Consider the following 17,141-nt stretch of genomic DNA (forward strand, 5'->3'; position numbering starts at 1 on the left):
TTCATGTAGAGCCAAAGCTATTATTCTTTTCCCTCCTTAGCTCCTCCTTAAATAATATCAAGTAACAACAGGGGACTGATGGCAAGCTTTGTGATTGGTTCAACTATAAGGAAGTGTTAGGATGGGCCAGTGGATATAGTTTCACATGAAAAGATACTGTGACACACCGGTGACGCTCAGTCTAACACAGGTAACTCTGTGTGTGTGTGTGTGTGTGTGTGTATTTATAGTCAAGTGTGTATTCTCATGTGGGAGTGTGATTGCAGTGCAGTGGTGTCAAGACTGGGTTTGACACAGTCAACAATGGAGGCTCAAATATTTTGACTTTTTATATGAAATCACACAGGAAGTGTGGTGACACAGGAAATAGGGCCATGTCACGGAGAAAAAAAGAGCTCTATTTTGTGGATATTCTGCACAGCATTTCAGAGCACCCCATTGCTGGTGTGACAAACTATTTTAAAGGCACAGCTGGACTTTTAAAAGGGTCTTCTACATTTGCCTCCAGGGGGGAGAAAAATGCCCTGGATAGAGCAGCAGAAAAGTGATACTGGCAGAATGGTAGAGTAAAGCTGTTTCCCATTATGACACAAATTTTTCTTTTTATGCTGTATTTAAGGGCAAAGGTATTATATTTTTATCACACATTGAAATGCAGAGAATTAAAAAAATGTTTCTCAGCCATGTTTCTCTTGACTGGGAAAAAAAGTCCAAGCAGATGTAATATTCTGGATATGTTGCTAGATATATCCTGTCCTGATTTTGTCATTTGACAATGATAAAAAGGTAGGCAGGGGCACCGAAACATGAACACAAGGATTGGACAATGACATTTGCACTTTTCGAACATCATTTATTGAATCTTTTGGGACCAGCTTTTTTCCAGAACTGCTTTGAATCAGATGTCACAATAACTGAGCAGAAAGAAAGAAAGAAAGAAAGAAAGAACAAATTGTGTCAAAGTAACAGTATGCATGCCTCGAGGCAAACTCACATAGTGGATACTCACATAGTGGTCCTGTATTTTTGCTTTTATTAAATCTTTAAAATTTACAGTTAGTTGACAAGATCTCTAACTCTAAAAATGCATGGTTAACCTTACTGTGAAACAGCAGTATTTTGATTGGCTTCACTTGAATCACATTTCAACGTATTTATCCTTTTCATTTTCCCTGCGCGTGTGTATATGGCACAAAAATCTCAATTCAACACACGTCCATACCTACTTTTCCGGCACTTTCAAAGTAGAAAAAGACACTTAAACAAACATTTTAACGAGTGCATGGATCAGTGGAGCTCAAAGCTAAGATGATTAATAGTTGTTGCACTCAATAGTTGTTTATCATTCCTGATGCATTCTGAATTGACATTTTGCTTTAATTTATCACCTAAACATTTGGAAACAAGCAAAAATAGCTTTGCTCTAGTAACATGCTTGCCAGCTGTGAGCAGTTTGGCAAGTTACATAACAATTGCAACAAATTTCTTCTACTGTCCTAAAAAAACAGAAAACACTTATATTTCACCAACAGGTTTTATTAATTTCTAAGATTATTCCAACGTCCTATTCCAAACTTTGTTACATGTCACCCCTCCAAAATGTCTTCGAAATCCAGACACAGCAGCTTTTATATTGTGATTATAGGCCATTTCCATTATTTGGGAAAGCAAACATCATTACAAGACTTCTCGTCACTGAAGGCAGTAAGCATCTCAGTGCTCAGTCAAGAAAAATGCAAGTCTAGTTGAGAAATCTTTTGGATGCAAACCAAAACCAAAGGCATACAAGCTATTTTTCCCCACCACTACTCTAGGTTTTATATTGAATGTTTATAAATATGAAAATGGGTCTTTTCTATATCTTCAGAGGAAACAAAAATCTTAGATAAGATATTAAAATACTCACCTTATAGTTAGCCATAAATGTTTACAATTTATAATAATAATACCCAGCCATTTGGGTACTGTCTGATCCACAATTTCTTTAAGATTTCTCCACACTACAATAGATTTACCTGATTGGGAATAACACTGAATAAATATAACTTCTGTCACATTTGATGATGAAGTCACACATTAAAATAGTATTGGAAGACACCAGACAATATGCTTTTATTGTGGCTTTATCTTCTTAACGCATTATGAAAGTTACCTATACACTCCCATAAAATCTATCATTGGGGGTTATCTCACTGTTGGCTAAAATGACTGATTTACTGAAATGATTCACTGAATCACACAAATAACAGTTAAACTAATCAACAGTGGTCAGGCCCTAAAGCTACTTTGTTCAATTTGAAAATGAGCAGCTCAATATTTAATGAATTAAAACCTTACAGTCACTTCAACAACAAATGAACATGTAGATGCTTGCCAGGACTGCCGTGGAGTCTCAAAAGGGACAAACAGAACACGTCAGTGTAATGTATGCAATTGTTTTGTCGAATACCACAGACGTGTATTGGCAAGTTTTTTAAAAAAGTGATGAAACTGTTGTAGATTTGCTCTCGACACTGTCTTCCTCCCCTACTTTCTGTCTGGAGTGTTAGAGTGGGAGTGAATGCCAGAGTTTATTTGTCTGAAATTATCTGCTTAGTTCATCAGTAAAGGTAGAACAGATTTACTAACTGTCACAGATAGTTTACAGAGACTAAGCTGAGATATCTCATTATAAAACCTATGCAAATACTACTATTTTCTCTCGTTTGTGCTTTGGCTGTGTTTTGATATTCTTGTGTAATATGGATGTAAATTAGTGCCTGATATTGCGGCTTATGTGTTTATGTGTGTTTGTGCGTGTATGTGTGAACGTGGGCATACGCATGCATGTGTATGTGTGGTTTTTGTACAAAGATGTCCCAAGGGTTTTTTCCCCTTTTCCCATTACAAATGCTAATGTCACATTAATGAAATCGGCTTAGTTTAAGGTTTATAGCGTAACCTACACTGAGAGATTTGGCCTCGACACTTCCCACATATTTCAAGTTGAATCACATTTTTTCCTGTGGGCATACTATTCTGAGTTACTCTAAAATGTACTGGCCCTGAGTTAAACTTTTGGGGGGAAAGTTTCGAGCATGGTTGCCAAGCTTTGTCATCACTGTAAATTGTCAGGCCACAGGCTGCAGGCTGCCCAGCTTCCGAAGACGCCTGTTAACTTAGCTACATCAGTAATGGCTTCAATGAAGGGCTGGCTAATCTAAACATTGTGTTAATGTGCTAGCAGTGGTTTGTAGAGTCACAAGCTGTTAATCATTGCTCAGCCGAGAGCTTGTCAGGCACAACAACATGCCAAAGAGTTAATCATGGTTATAGATCCCTGTTTTTATGCAGAGGACATATTTAACAGCTGGGTTTCTAATCATTAGGCCTTTCCAGCAAGCACATAATGTCAGCAGCCATGATTCCAAGGGTCAAATAGAGATGTGAGAAAACAACTGCTTTCAATTTTGCACATCTAAATGCATTTAGATTTTTACCATCTCAAATAACAGGGACATTTAGATTGAATATTTCATCATTTCAAAACATCTAAAAAATCTTACTTCAATTTAAAAATGATTTTTCCCCTTCCCCATTTTCTGCCATTTGTACCCTTTTAGCCATCGATATTCATTTTTCTCACCCATGTGGTGGTTAGCAGTTTCTAACATTTCTCTGGTGTTTTACGTCTTGCCTTAGTTTGCCAGTTTTTAAAAAAATACTTAAGACATTTAAAGCTTAAACACAGAGTAAGAAGAAGAGATTGTTCTCTGTAATTAAAAGCCAATTCTGTAAAATTGATTAGATTATGCTAATCATGGGAGATAATATCTTAAAAGCAGTGTGAGGAAGGGAGATAGAGGGAGTGTGAAGAGTGGAAAGAAGTGACAGTCCAGCCGCCATTACAAGCTGCTGATTTCTGCAGAGTGCTTCATAAAATGTCAGAGCGCTTCTCCCTGAGCAAGACACTGAAAAATGGCAGTGCTGTGATGTGCTGGCACCTCACCTGCTGCACTGTGTACTTGTGTGTGTGTGTGTGTGTGTGAAGGGAGAGAGAGTGTGAGGAAGAGAGAGTATCACTGTGTGTATGTGTGCATTTGTGCAAGTGTGTGCTTGCCTGTATGTGTGTTTTTACATCTGTGTGTGTGTGTGTGTGTGTGTGTGTGGGGGGGGGGTGTCCACGCTGGCCTCCCTCCCATGTTGCAGTGAAGCAGAACACAGTGGCTGACTGCCCGCTGCTTTGCCTCACTCTCTGTCAATACAACACTATTCTCTTCCAGCCAGTCATTTTCACATGTTTAACATTAAGTAAAGCAGCCGTTTGAACAGAGGAATACAAGTGATTGACATATTGAGTTTAATGCTGGTGGATTTCCTCTCATCAGAGTTTATGTTGCCAGATTGTTGTTCTGAAACTACTCAATAGTTTTTAAGACCATCATCTGATTTCAGTATTCGTACATACATGCAACACTGTGGATTGTATAAACACCTAACATGTTTTCTGTTTATTGCCTGATGTTAAACTCATGTGTACCTTAATTTGCCGTTTACCATTTGTTCTGTGTTGAACAGAAAGGGTCCTTTTTAATGAAGTCATTACGTGAATGTGTTGGTAATATTGATGTCAACAAAGCATGAAAGAACAGAGAAAGGGTAAAAATGCAGAGTGAGAGAGAAGAGACTGGGTGGAAGAAAGGTGTTAAGGTGGGGGGTTGCAGAAGAGACAATAAACACGGCATCAAGCCAGAGATGTGAGCAGCCTTTTCATTAAATAATGTTAACAGCTAAATGATACATAGCAAGTTGCAGGAGGGGAACTAAAAAAAAACAACCAAATGCTACTATGAGCCAATCATATTTCTGCATTTTGTATGTGGTGGGAAGATCAAATATGACTTCACGTAAACTGTGTATTATATTTTAGGGTTTGCCATGATCTCCTCGGGTAATGAATACCGAGATCATGTGTTAGTTGTTTTACAATGATTTACTGGTAATTAATCAAGGCCTTGAAATGTTATGGTTTATGTTAGGGCTGCAACCAACGATCATTTTCATTATTGATTCATCTAAAAGATATTTCCCTGATTTAATAGATTAATCATTTGGTCTTTAAAATGCCAGAAAAATGCCTGCAAGGCCAAGGCGACATCTTCAGATTACTTGTTGTGTCTGACCAACAGTTTAAAACTCAAACAGATAAAATGTACTATTATATAGAACAAAAACAGCAGCAAAACATCACACCTGCAACTAGGTAGAAACAAAACGTTTGACTTTTATGCTTGAAAATGGCTTAAGAGATGAATGTATTATAAAAACAGATGCAGATAAATTTTCTTTTGATCGACTAGTCCTCTCTTGTAATATCAGAAGCTGCTGTTTTTGGTCATTCTTGTCATACATATAAACAAGCATGTGTAGGTACCATGGTTCACTGCCAAGAGAGTTTTTAGTTTCTTTGTTTTCTGTAAGGTGGAGGTGTAAGGTGAATTAAACTAAATTATCAAAAACAATGTTACAGTTTAATCTGTAAACATTTCACTGATACCTTTGTTCTAGACAGTTTGGTCAGTGAAAAAGGAATATAGCTACTGAGGTGTTGCGTGGCTGAGGGGAAAATTAGAGTCTCTAACTGTACATGTGCTACCTATTCTGTCGAATAACACAATATGTGCACAAAGAACAGTTTCAACCCAGGCTCTTATAACTGGTAGTCATGAATAAGCTATTTCTGCCATCACACCCTTTATCTGAATTGTTTCACATTTGCACAGTGATATCAGTTGTCTCCTGCAAGTAAAGTTTCAGTTGAACAGAACTGACTCTAAATGGTTTCTTCCCATGGAAATGGACAAAAGGGGCTCCACTGATCGCTCAAGCAAGGCTTGCTCCTCTCTGGCTATTCCATTGTTCTGTCACTGTCAGTTTGTTTTGCCATTTGACATGCATGTCATTTGCATTATGCATATCTGGAGTACTGTGCTCATTCTCTCCCCCACTGTCTCTCCTCCCTGTCTCTCTTCCTCCCTCTCTCTCTTTTTCCTTGATATTCCCTGATAACTGATGCTATTTCCTGTTATTCAGTTTGATGTATTTTTGTATTTCCTGCATTTATTTAAATATGTGCAGTTTGCAGAACGCGGGATATCTTATTTAGATATAAACAGGAAATCACACTTGCCGATGATAATCCACAGTTTATATCACACATTTTGTGTAAATTTTATATGACTGCATTGAATCTTGATGATGAAAATCACACACTATAAATAAATAAGATAGTACATTAAAAATTCAAAATATTTATTCAAATAACAAAGTACTACATTTGGTGCTGTTCAGTTGGAGTCATTTCAGGAACATAAAGTATCAAGTAATGCAGAGCATGCAGTGAACAAATTTTTTTATCATATAAGCAGGAAAATGTTTACAATATTAATGTAGTGATCATTTCCTGTAATCCCTTTGGATATTTTACATTTCTGGTTACAGTAACCTAATCTGAGAGAGACTGCATTGTACAAACTTGATTTAGCCTACAGGTGTCTATTGAGATGCAAGAAACAAGATGTAGGTTATGTCCAAAACAAAATGTTTACAGCTGGAACATATGAAGTGAGTGTTTCTTTAAAGCGTCAGTTTGCTGTCAGTTTCACCTGCATCAATCTTAGTGTAAATAGTATTCCTCCAGACTCAAAACACAAAAGTATGGCAGTTCGTATTACACCAGTTACAGTATTATAGTGCTGCTAACCTGGGCAGCGTCACTGGAACTAATGAGACATAATTAAAAATGCATTTTCCGTTGATTTAACATTTTGCAAACGTCTGCAAATGTCTTGTTAAATACTGGAGACTTTTAGCTACTGTATTTAATATGTGGGGTGTATTTTGTGAAGCGAGTTGTGCACCTAGTCTCTAAGCTCAATGTTTAAAGCCTCAGGGCAGATATTTTTGCAAATCAGCAGTTTTGTTCCTTGCATTGAGTTACATACAATAAATTTCTTGTTGTGAAAATTGGACTAGAGCAAATGTAAAATATACTAGTATGTAATCTAAATGGTAATTAACCGTAACAGGGATTGGTTTACTCACCTCGCATACGATGCATGTGGTGAGAGCGTGTATGTCTGTTGTATTTTAAGCTTTGGTAATATTGTTGTTTGACATTCCTGCCAATAAAGCTGAATTGAATTGAATGTGTGTATGTGTGTACATGTGTTATTCTCTAAAGCATCGAGATGGTGTTTTTCTGTCCAAACTGCTCCAAAGTCATTATGGACTCTTGTAGACACATGCAGCCAGTGGCGAGCAGATCTGGTTCAGTCTGCAGAAAAACTGTAATGAGCAGTGAGACTGGCAGATGAGTGTGAGTGGCTAGCAGAGGGAGAAGGGCAGATTCATCAGGGATGATTGCCTGATGCACACTTCTGGTTTTTTGATGTGAAGACCCTGCTAGGTTACCATGGGGAGAATAATTAGCTTTGGCTGGATGCAGATGCGAATGAGCATAAGAGATGGGAATTTTCTTTTTGAGCTTACTTTATGATACTTAGAATGGTGCATATGGGCGTGCTTGTGTGCACACTCTTTCTTAACGCATGCACACAGACACACACTCACTACTGGCTCATTCTCTTCTATTTATGGCCAGGAAATGGGAGTAGTGCTATGTCTGGTTGAGCTGAGTAACACTATTCTGTCACACATAGGTTTGACATCAAACACAACTGACAAGCCTATCCTATTCCTCTCCACCGAGTCATCACCATGTCCCAAAATCACATTATTGTCACTGGGAACCCAGCAGAGACGGATGGTGAGTAGGGGTGTTGATTCCAGCCTTTGGCATCTACAGTATGCTTGAAATGGCAAATAAAGCCATTTGGCAAGAGCTGTTTTCTTGTCATTTCAAAAATATACAGAATGCGTGTGGCATGCCATTTGGTTTTATATTTTATCTAAAGCCTCTTACAGCGACATGGGTATGCGCGCGTGTGTTTTACGCCATGGCCCAGTGAATACTGAAGCTGGAAACTCTTCAATACTAACGCCATGCTCTACAATTTGTGACACACAGGACCATATCATTACCTTTTTGCCCTGGCAGGCAGTAAGCAGCTCTAGCGTGGTAAGCTGCAGTGTTACATGAAGGCAGGCAGGCAGGCAGTGGTGTGGCTGTAATAAGACCTGTGGCCAGCACCACTGCCAAGGCTAGCTGAGGCGGGGTGAGAGATGGTGCCCATCCCCTACATGCCCTGCTCTGCCATCTGTCACTGGGCAGGAGCAGAGCCGAGGGAGGGGTCTGAGTCACTCTAGTTGTTGTCACCTAGACAGGCCACACTGGGGCACGCTGTCTCTTTGTACTCCTTTCAGTCCTTGGCTCAATTCACTGTCAGTTTTCAAAGCGCTTATGCGGTTCTGCAATATCCTATTTAATATGTTGATTCAGTGATTCAGTATAGAGTTTGTATTTCATGAATTTACCTCATTGATGTCTTTTCCTAAAGTTACACAAATGCTACAGTGATATAACACTAGCAGCACAGGCCATTACACCACTATCAAAACAGAGCTGGAACAATTAGCCAATTAATAAGCTCATTTATGATCTAAACACTTCCTTTGACTGTCATGGACATTTTTCACAAAATGTAGACATTTACAGATCAAATGATCAATCAGCAGCCCTTAAATAAATCATATTATTTCTGTTATGGCCTTTCAGATTCTGCAACGAGAGGTGCAGCATGATATAGTACATGCTGTCTCTTTAAATGTTCTCTGAGTTGACGTTTGACACTGGACAAAGGTTGTCACTTAATTTTTGCCAAGACGCCTGGTTATGTCATTTCCTGGCTGACGGTGTGTGCAGGGAGGGGAGGGATAAAGGGAGGAGAAAAGGGGTCAAGGAAGCTTGTGCGTGCACTCTGCTATAAGCAAGATGATCTCGCTCTGTTAGTGTTCATTGCCAACAAGCATGCAAAGTACAAACATCCACATCCATGTGTACATGTCGTGCCTACGTAAACACACACCCACATGAACATACACAAACACAAAGAGAGATGGGAAGTTCAAACAGTGAGTGTGAGCAACAGCTATACAGGGTCAGAAATAAACAATGTTCTTGCTGATTCAGAGCCACGCAGAGTGATTTCACTTTTACAAACTGCAACAGAAAGTGCCTTTCTGTGTGTGTGTGTGCGTGCATGTGCAGTGCCTTTCACTAAAGTGTGATTCATGAGAACTGACTGACATATTGTCACCTGGTAACCAGAGGAGCTTGTGGACACTAGAAAAGTATTATCAGTTCTCAGAAAGAACCTCATTATTTACTGGAACTGGTAATATAAAAACAAGTCAATATGTTTGTTTGGAGCAATACAGAGAAAGTTTGAAAAAAAGAAGGAATGGCTCTCATACACTAATTAAACAAGAAGTGCTAATGGTGGATTACTCATTCGATCCTCTTCTTTACCAGCAACCTTCATCGTGACACACTTGATATGTTGACATTTCTCTTGTTAGCTGCTCGGAGCAGAACACAGCTAAATAGAGGTCTGTGTTTGACACAGTTGCAGATCACAATAAAAGAAGCAGGGTAAGAGATCCAGAGGAGAGAGTGAATATTGTGAAAGCGGCGACGATACAGTCATTGTCGGTTGCAGTAAGAAAGAGAGCTGTGAGCCACCGTGTGTCTTTGAATGGGGTCAGGGCATCATGGGGAATAATGCATTTCCCTTCTCTTGCGCCAGGCGCTCCTTCCATTACGGCTGGAGAAGAGACATTGTGTCCACACTCTGATTACCACTGATCCATGCTGATGACTCTGTTGGCGGATTATCTCAGTTAGTATCAGCCATCTGTTACTGTGTGTGTGTGTGTGTGTGTGTGTGTGTGTGTGTGTGTGTGTGTGTGTGTGTGTGTGTGTGTGTGTGTGTTGAAGGGACGAGGAGGAAAGGGGCAGGAGTGAAAGACACAGGGGGGTTGAATAGTTTGAGGCTGTGTGACACACACAAATACACACACACACTTCTATAGGCACATGTATTGGCAGTCTTTTGTAAAGCCGCTCCACACGTAATGAAGCACCGTTGCATACACGCAACACAGACATACAGCACCACAAAAACAAAGGCATGATAAGGCCACATACCAAGCAGTACAGGCCATTACACCACCTCCCAAATGCACGCCCTCCATCTCTCCTTTATACAATTTTGTCCTCCTTTCAGATGATACTGACATGTGAAGGCTCCTATATGAAGGCCACATGCAATAATAAAACCGCAGAGCTGTTTATAGCTACACTATCTCCTGAAGGGCCGTTGCATCCAGCCACTATTAGCTGCATGCGTTGACAGCTGGGTGCTGTGGTGTATTTGTGGACGTGACTCTGAATCCGGCAGTGGAACACATCTTATAAATCATAGTTCATCCATTAGCATAAATTCTGCCTCTTCTTGCATCTGCGGGACCTGCTGTTTCTGGTTGCACTGCTCCGCGTTGATTGGTTGGTGTTGTTCAAGTCAAATTGATTTAGCCGTTCACGGAGATTATAACGCTCGCCTTATACTGCCACTGTGGTGTGCTGTTAATTACCTATAAAATCAAGCTAATTCTGATGCTAAATCCATTTTAATTTCTCATAATTAAGTCAGGATTGGATCCTTAAATACCTTGGCGCTCCATTATTGTTGCAATCATTGTTGTGGCTGTGCATTCGGTGGTACATTGCTGAGCTCAATCTTATTATTGTTATTAGATTTAATTGCACTAAGTGATCAGTTTGTAGTTGTCAGAGGAAGATGGACTTGCCTCACAGTCATTTTTCCCCTGCTGTCCTTTCTCTCTCCATCTCTCATCCCAGAAAGAGGCCCTTTGAGAGACTGTGAGAGATGAGAAGAGATGAGGGGGAGGGTAGCTCTGCTTTACACCTCTGCAAAGGAGGGATTGCTTTTTTGTTGTTTGTTAGGGGGGAAATCAATTCTGTTCACATCATCACGTTTTGACAAGGCGAGACATTAAGTGCAGATATTGAGAAACGACAGGAATGGTTTACAGCCTGTCCTTCATCTTCTCCACTCTTTTTCTTTCTTCTGTCTGCCCCCCCCCCCACAACAAAATCAGAGTGTATTGTCTTGCTTGTCCATTTTTTTTTAACCCTGAATGTTGAATCTCTTTTTCTCTCTTTCTCTCCCTCTTTTTCTGTTGTTTCTTTCCCTCTGAAAAGGTAGGGAATGATCTGCTTCACTTACCAGCTGACACCACATAAGCTTGCTCGTCCTCTGAGACACGAGCCTTTTGTTTTCATGTGCATTATGATAATTATGAAGGGCCACAGCGCCTCTCCATTTTCATCACACTTCTAATGATACTTAAATTTTTTGTCAGGAGCAACCACGAAAAAATCACTCTTTTTTTTTATCTTGTGAAAGAATCCTTTTTTTCTCTGTTTTTTTTCACCCTAACCTGACATTTAAAGGGTGACAGCCGAAGTGAGGGAGCACAGAGTGTGACAGCCATTCATGCAACAAAATGTGGTGGGGAGGAAACAGTTTTTGGTTAAGATTACAATAAAACACTATATTTTCACTCAGCCATAAATTAATTCTTGTAACAATCCTTTATTAGCCATTTATATTGATTGTTTGGCTCTTTAACCCACATCTTGTCACATTGCATTAGAGGCTATTCAAAGGACCTTTGACCTTGCTCGTAATTATACAACCACCATCTTTTCACTGCAGCAATGGCAGTCATGGCTGCCCAAGTCCGATGGCACACCAGCCTCCTCCCCGTGGACTGCAGCAGGTTTTCTTGTCATCCTCGCCTCTCGCTCTCCCTCTCTCCCTCTCTCCCTCTCTCCCTCTCCCACTCTCCCTCTCTCTTGTCAGTGTTGCTCCTGGCGAAAGGCTGATACTTGATATTCAGAGGATAGCAGCTTTTGTCTCAGAGATTTAATCAGTGGCTCTGCTCCCACTGCAGAGGAGAGAGGGAGGAGGGGTGGAGGAGGGGTGGCAGGAGAGAGGGAAGGAAAGAGAGATGGAGGCAGAGACTGTTTATGTGTAATGACACAATAACAAAGCCTGCCTGTAAAACACAATCTGCAAACCGTGCTTTTGAAGGGGATTTTCAGTCCTGGATTAGTGTCAGGTAGAGGGATATGGAAAAAGAGAAGAGAGAAAAAGAGTCAGGTTGATGTGATAGACAGGGGAGGTGATTTTGTGTGTGTCTGTCTGCAGCGGGGGTTGAATTGTGTGAAGTGTGCGTTCGTGTGTGTGTGTTCAAATTCATGTGTTTGGAAACAGTTTTGTATTTATTTAGCTGCACAAGTTAGCAGATGTGTGGGCACAGGCACATTGTGTTCTCAGTTGTAAGCAAAGGGGGATTAAAGTTGAATAATGTAAGTAAAATATTTGGCTGCAGAATGGCCAAATGTTTCTTGTGAGGGTTTATGTTGTTGGTTGGTTGATAATGGCTGGCTTGATGGCTCTGTCAGACTGATAATGGAGAGCTACCGTGTTGGTTAATGCACCCATCATCTAAAAGCCTCTCCATTTAGTTCTAGTTCCAACTGAAAGGACTTAGGGAGGAATGTTGTCTTTAAAGGCCTCAAAGCACTCTTAAATTTAAATGACATAATTTTTTTATCAAGGAGGTGTAAAGGGATCCTGGTTGTTAAACACAGATGTGTGTGTGTGTGTGTGTGTGTGTGTGTGTGTGTGTGTGTGTCTGATGGAGAGTGAATGACAAAGTGAAAAATATAGTATTTGTCCATTTTGTTTTTGAGTTTTTCGCTAATCTCATTCCAGACATCCCACTTCAGCCTTAGCAGTGTGAGATCTTGGTAAAAGTGACTGTCCTGTTGCAGAACACATTCTCTGCACTGATTTTTTTTCTTGCATCAAAATGTGAAACTTTCTTTGTTGTCCGGTATCAGAGTCCTTAAAGATGTCATCCTCCTTCTTACCCCATATAGAATCAATGTAAGCTGGGAGCCAGTGAGCATGGCTAAATAGAAAGATTGTTCAGGGGAAGTGAGATGTGAAAGGGAAAGTGTCAGGAGGTGCGTGTTTGTGTGTGTGTGTGTGTGTGTGTGTGTACACTTGCTAGACTATGCTGTGCATTTGTGTGTATGTGTTTAAGCATGTGTGTTTGTGAGTGTTCGGCTGGGTGTGCTTTGCTATTGTAACCCGGCTGATTGGATTGTGTTTGACAGATATGGAGTCTGGAGAGCGGCTGGCCTCCCCTGCGCCCACCCTGACTGCTGCTCGCACCTCCTCCCCTGCGGCCTCATCCTCCTCCTCTTCCTCTTCATCATCCCCTGCTCCCCACTCTAAGAGCAGCCTGGCCCCGAGCCCCTCAGCACTAGGATCCACCCTCAGCACCTCTGGTAAGAACCACTTTTTCTCCCTCTGTTGATCTTCTGTCTCTCAAACATCACGTGTACAGAAAACAAAAAAAATACCAGCACATATTCAGCTTCCATGTAACCATAAAAACATGCCAAATGTGGTCACCTTCATGTCTTGATAGCATTCAGAATCCTCCTCATTTCTTTACCATGAAAAATGAGTTTCCTCCAGTATTAATTATACAGTTATTTTGCAGCCTGTGTGAATACACCTCTCTCCCAGCTACAAAGATAATTTTTTTTCCTGACAGCTTGGGTTGCAATTGAAAAGCTGCTGCATTAATGAATCCCAAACAATTAGGGGGTTCTTTTGTGTGAGAAACACACACATGCTTCGCCATGTCTCCTGACAACCTTCAGCTCTCTGGCTCCAGCTGCCTCAGAGTCAGACTCAGCACGACACTGTGTATGTGTGTGTGTGAGTGTGTGTGTGTGTGTGTGTGTGTGTGTGTGTGTGTGTGAGAGAGAGAGAGAGAGAGAGAGAGCACGCCTCTGCCTGCATGATTTAACATTTGTCAGCCACTCAGTGTCTAGTCAGCCCTGTCCGGCATCCAACCTCCTTTCTACGTATTGGTCAAAGCCATTAGGCAAAGAGGAGTGTGTATATTTGGTGTGAGTGTGTGTTTGTGTATCTCTGTGTGTACTTTCAAATATCCCTTGTGAGAGTGAACGAGTCATTTGCTCATACTCTCTCCTCATTTCTTAATGTCTTGCTGTTGTTTCATAGGCCTACTACACACACACACACACACACACACACACACAAATCAAGCTTGCCAGGAGTAGGGAATAGCATATCCAGTTTTCTCTATGATTGTTGTGTCTCTGTTACAAGAAGAGGAAGATGGAGAGAGCAAAATAAAGTCCCTTGTTTTGTCCTCCATCTCCTCAGTGTTGCCCCAAAGAAGAAGCCATTAGGAGCATCTCCTCCTTATGCATTATACATCCCTCTTATCCCTCTGTGCCATTATGTGTGCTCAGATTTTCTAGATAAGCGATTTTGGACTGAGCGTCAAATGAAATGCTGAGAGGCAGGCTGTTAGCTCTGAACTTCTGCTGCGCTTTGTGGGATTTGAGCAAGCCAGTTCTTTTTCATATCATATGATGCCTTGTTTTTTGTGTGGACTGTAACTCAAACATAAACACAAAACCTATACGCATACGTATACACAAAGAAGCCTTTGCTTTCCCAGAACCAAGTATCAGAATTCAAAGGAAAACATTGTCAACCAGAGTACAAATAATAATAAGAAACAATAATTGTGTGTATTGTGTAAGCAGGTAACATCAGTAATTACATATTGCAGAGTTATAGTGTCATCACAGGCTGTACAGGCATTGATTCAACGTCCTTTGCCAATGTGCCAATAACACTTAAGTGAAAAAAAATATAAGGAACATAAAAATACACACATAAAAATGAGTACGGATGTGTGTGTGTGTGTGTGTGTGTGTGTGTGTGTGTGTGTGTGTGTGTGTGTGTGCCTGTTTGTGCGCGCGTGTGTGTCATTGATGAGGATATCACTTGGAGAATAAAAGCTGATCGGCGCTTGTAGCACTCTCTTCTTCTGGGATCAACTCACGGATGCAATTAACTTAAATCTGTCTGTGGAAATTTGATTGACTGCAACAAACAACAAATTAATCCCCCTTCGGCAGCATCCAAACATGAAAAAAGCAGGCGGTGCAGTTTGTCAGAGTGGAGGAAGGATTGAAGCAGAATGAGAAAGAGGGCGAGGGAGTGAGAGAGAGAGACACAGAGACACAGAGTGAGGAAGAGAGAGTAAGGTAATCCTAGGTATGTCTTTCCTCTGCTTCTGTCTCGCTTCAAATTTTTAGATTTAATTATTCGCCTTCTGGAAGCTTGCATTAATATTGAAAAGGCATTTGCAGATGCCTAGAAAGGAAAGTGGTGTATGGGGAGAGGTGGGCACCCCAGGCATAAGTGAATGCTGTGGCTGGCCTTTCTGGGGGTTGCATTGCAGTCGTTTATCTTCGTATTCGATAGCTGACGCTGGAAAGGCGGGCGCTACATATTCAGCATATTCTAATGACATTCAAAAGGCAAATTTTGCTGTCTTGTGGTAGAGGGGCCTTGAGACCAACAAAAAGGGCTCTCTCTCTCCACACTGCTGGCATGCCCATAAGGCTTTGTTTCTCCCCATGTAACCACAAACAGTTTGATTCTAACTTAAAAATAGTCTCTGAGATGCATCTGTAGAATCATGTTAATTTACAGTTTTCATCATTTTTTGGTATAGAGCACAAACAACTGGCCCTACGGTGTCTCCCTCTGGATAATTAGATCCCAGACTGCATTAGTTCAGAAAACACTGTGCTCCAGTGTCACTCTGTTTTACATTTCTGTGGTGTATGCAAGTGTATAGTGGTTTGACATTTTCATCTGCTCTGTGTACAACACTTTCCTTTTCTTCAGTCATCACTTTTTTTGCATGTGTATTACCTGGCTTATGCAGAGGCATCAAGCAGGCTTGCTTTCCTTTTCTGGAATAGAAATTGAATTTGCATGAAATATGCTCACACCAAATTGCATCTGACTCTGGGAGGAGGTAATACGTGGCAGTCGCCCCTGCCAGAAATGATTGTGCTCAGGAAAACGTTAGATGATGATGATGTTGATGAAGTATTCTTCTGTGCGGAAATTGAATGCCAAAAGAATAGAAGGAGGTTAGCTTTTTACGCCTTATACGCACACTTCTTTTCTCACTGACAATATCCAGTATTTGTCACAGCGCAGCATATTCTGACACTCTAAACTGAAGAAATATCAATACACAAATAGCTGTATGCTGAAATTGGATTATGACAAAATGCTCTGTAATTTAAATGTGAATGTTTTACTGTACAGACATAAGCAGCATGCTGAAGCAATAGACTGTCATGCTCAGAAACAGTACCGCTGCCTTTTAAAATTAGGTGCAGCATGCTCTCAGGTAAAATCTGAAATTAATTGTTACACAAATAGAAGACAGTCATTCTGCATGTAATTATTTTATGGTCACGTGGGTAAGAAGCGACACCTTCAATAATCTAGTTTTTACACCCAAAGCTCAGTAAGGTAATTTGAGAACAATGTTCTCAGTCTACACAAATAAACACATACAACACTAACAGTTGGGCAATGAGTTATGCTAAAGGTGCAATAAACAGCTGTCATGCCAGCTGTACACTAATGTCAAAATTGCACTTTATGAAAGAAATTATGTGATACATTTGTAGTAATAGTAAAATCAAGTCAGAAGTGAGTATTTTTAGACGCTAGAGTTCAAAGCAAAATTGACCTCCTGTATGGAATTCATCTTTTAATCCTGTGATATAGGACTGTTTAGTCAGTTTCTGTAACTGAAACAGAAAAGAACTGAAAAGAACAAAACACCATTAAATCCTAACAACTATCAACAAGAAAATGTACGATTTTAACAATAAGCTCAAACACTGTATTTGTTAACAAATCAGCATCCTATTTACTGTCAAAGAAGCAGGCCTTTATTTTTTGTGTTTGAAGATTTGGTTCAAACACAAAGGCTGAAATGTCAAAAATACTACAAATAGCATAATTTTTCCTTTTACAGGACTTTGTTTTTCAGGAACGTTAGGGATTGTGTGTTTATTAAAATTGAATAAATCAGAAGTTAAGAACATATCTCCATTTGTTGTTTTGTTTCGGTAGCTGGTGGATTGTGTTGTTGTCATACACAACTGTTAGTTATGG

At 40.3% G+C, this 17,141-nt stretch overlaps 1 protein-coding gene across 8 annotated transcripts in view; it reads left to right on the top strand.

Annotated features, from left to right (window-relative positions):
* Nucleotides 1–17,141, top strand: part of baz2ba (bromodomain adjacent to zinc finger domain, 2Ba) — a 63,985-nt gene that overhangs the window by 21,965 nt on the left and 24,879 nt on the right. For all 8 annotated transcript variants that reach the window (XM_046032196.1, XM_046032199.1, XM_046032197.1 and 5 more), the window contains exon 3: nucleotides 13,214–13,387. In XM_046032196.1, coding sequence (XP_045888152.1) covers nucleotides 13,216–13,387 — 172 coding nt within the window. In that variant the 5' untranslated portion in view covers nucleotides 13,214–13,215. The remainder of the gene's footprint in view (nucleotides 1–13,213; nucleotides 13,388–17,141) is intronic.

Source organism: Micropterus dolomieu, linkage group LG20 (genome assembly GCF_021292245.1).
Source record: "Micropterus dolomieu isolate WLL.071019.BEF.003 ecotype Adirondacks linkage group LG20, ASM2129224v1, whole genome shotgun sequence".
Classification (NCBI taxonomy): Eukaryota; Metazoa; Chordata; class Actinopteri; order Centrarchiformes; family Centrarchidae; genus Micropterus; species Micropterus dolomieu.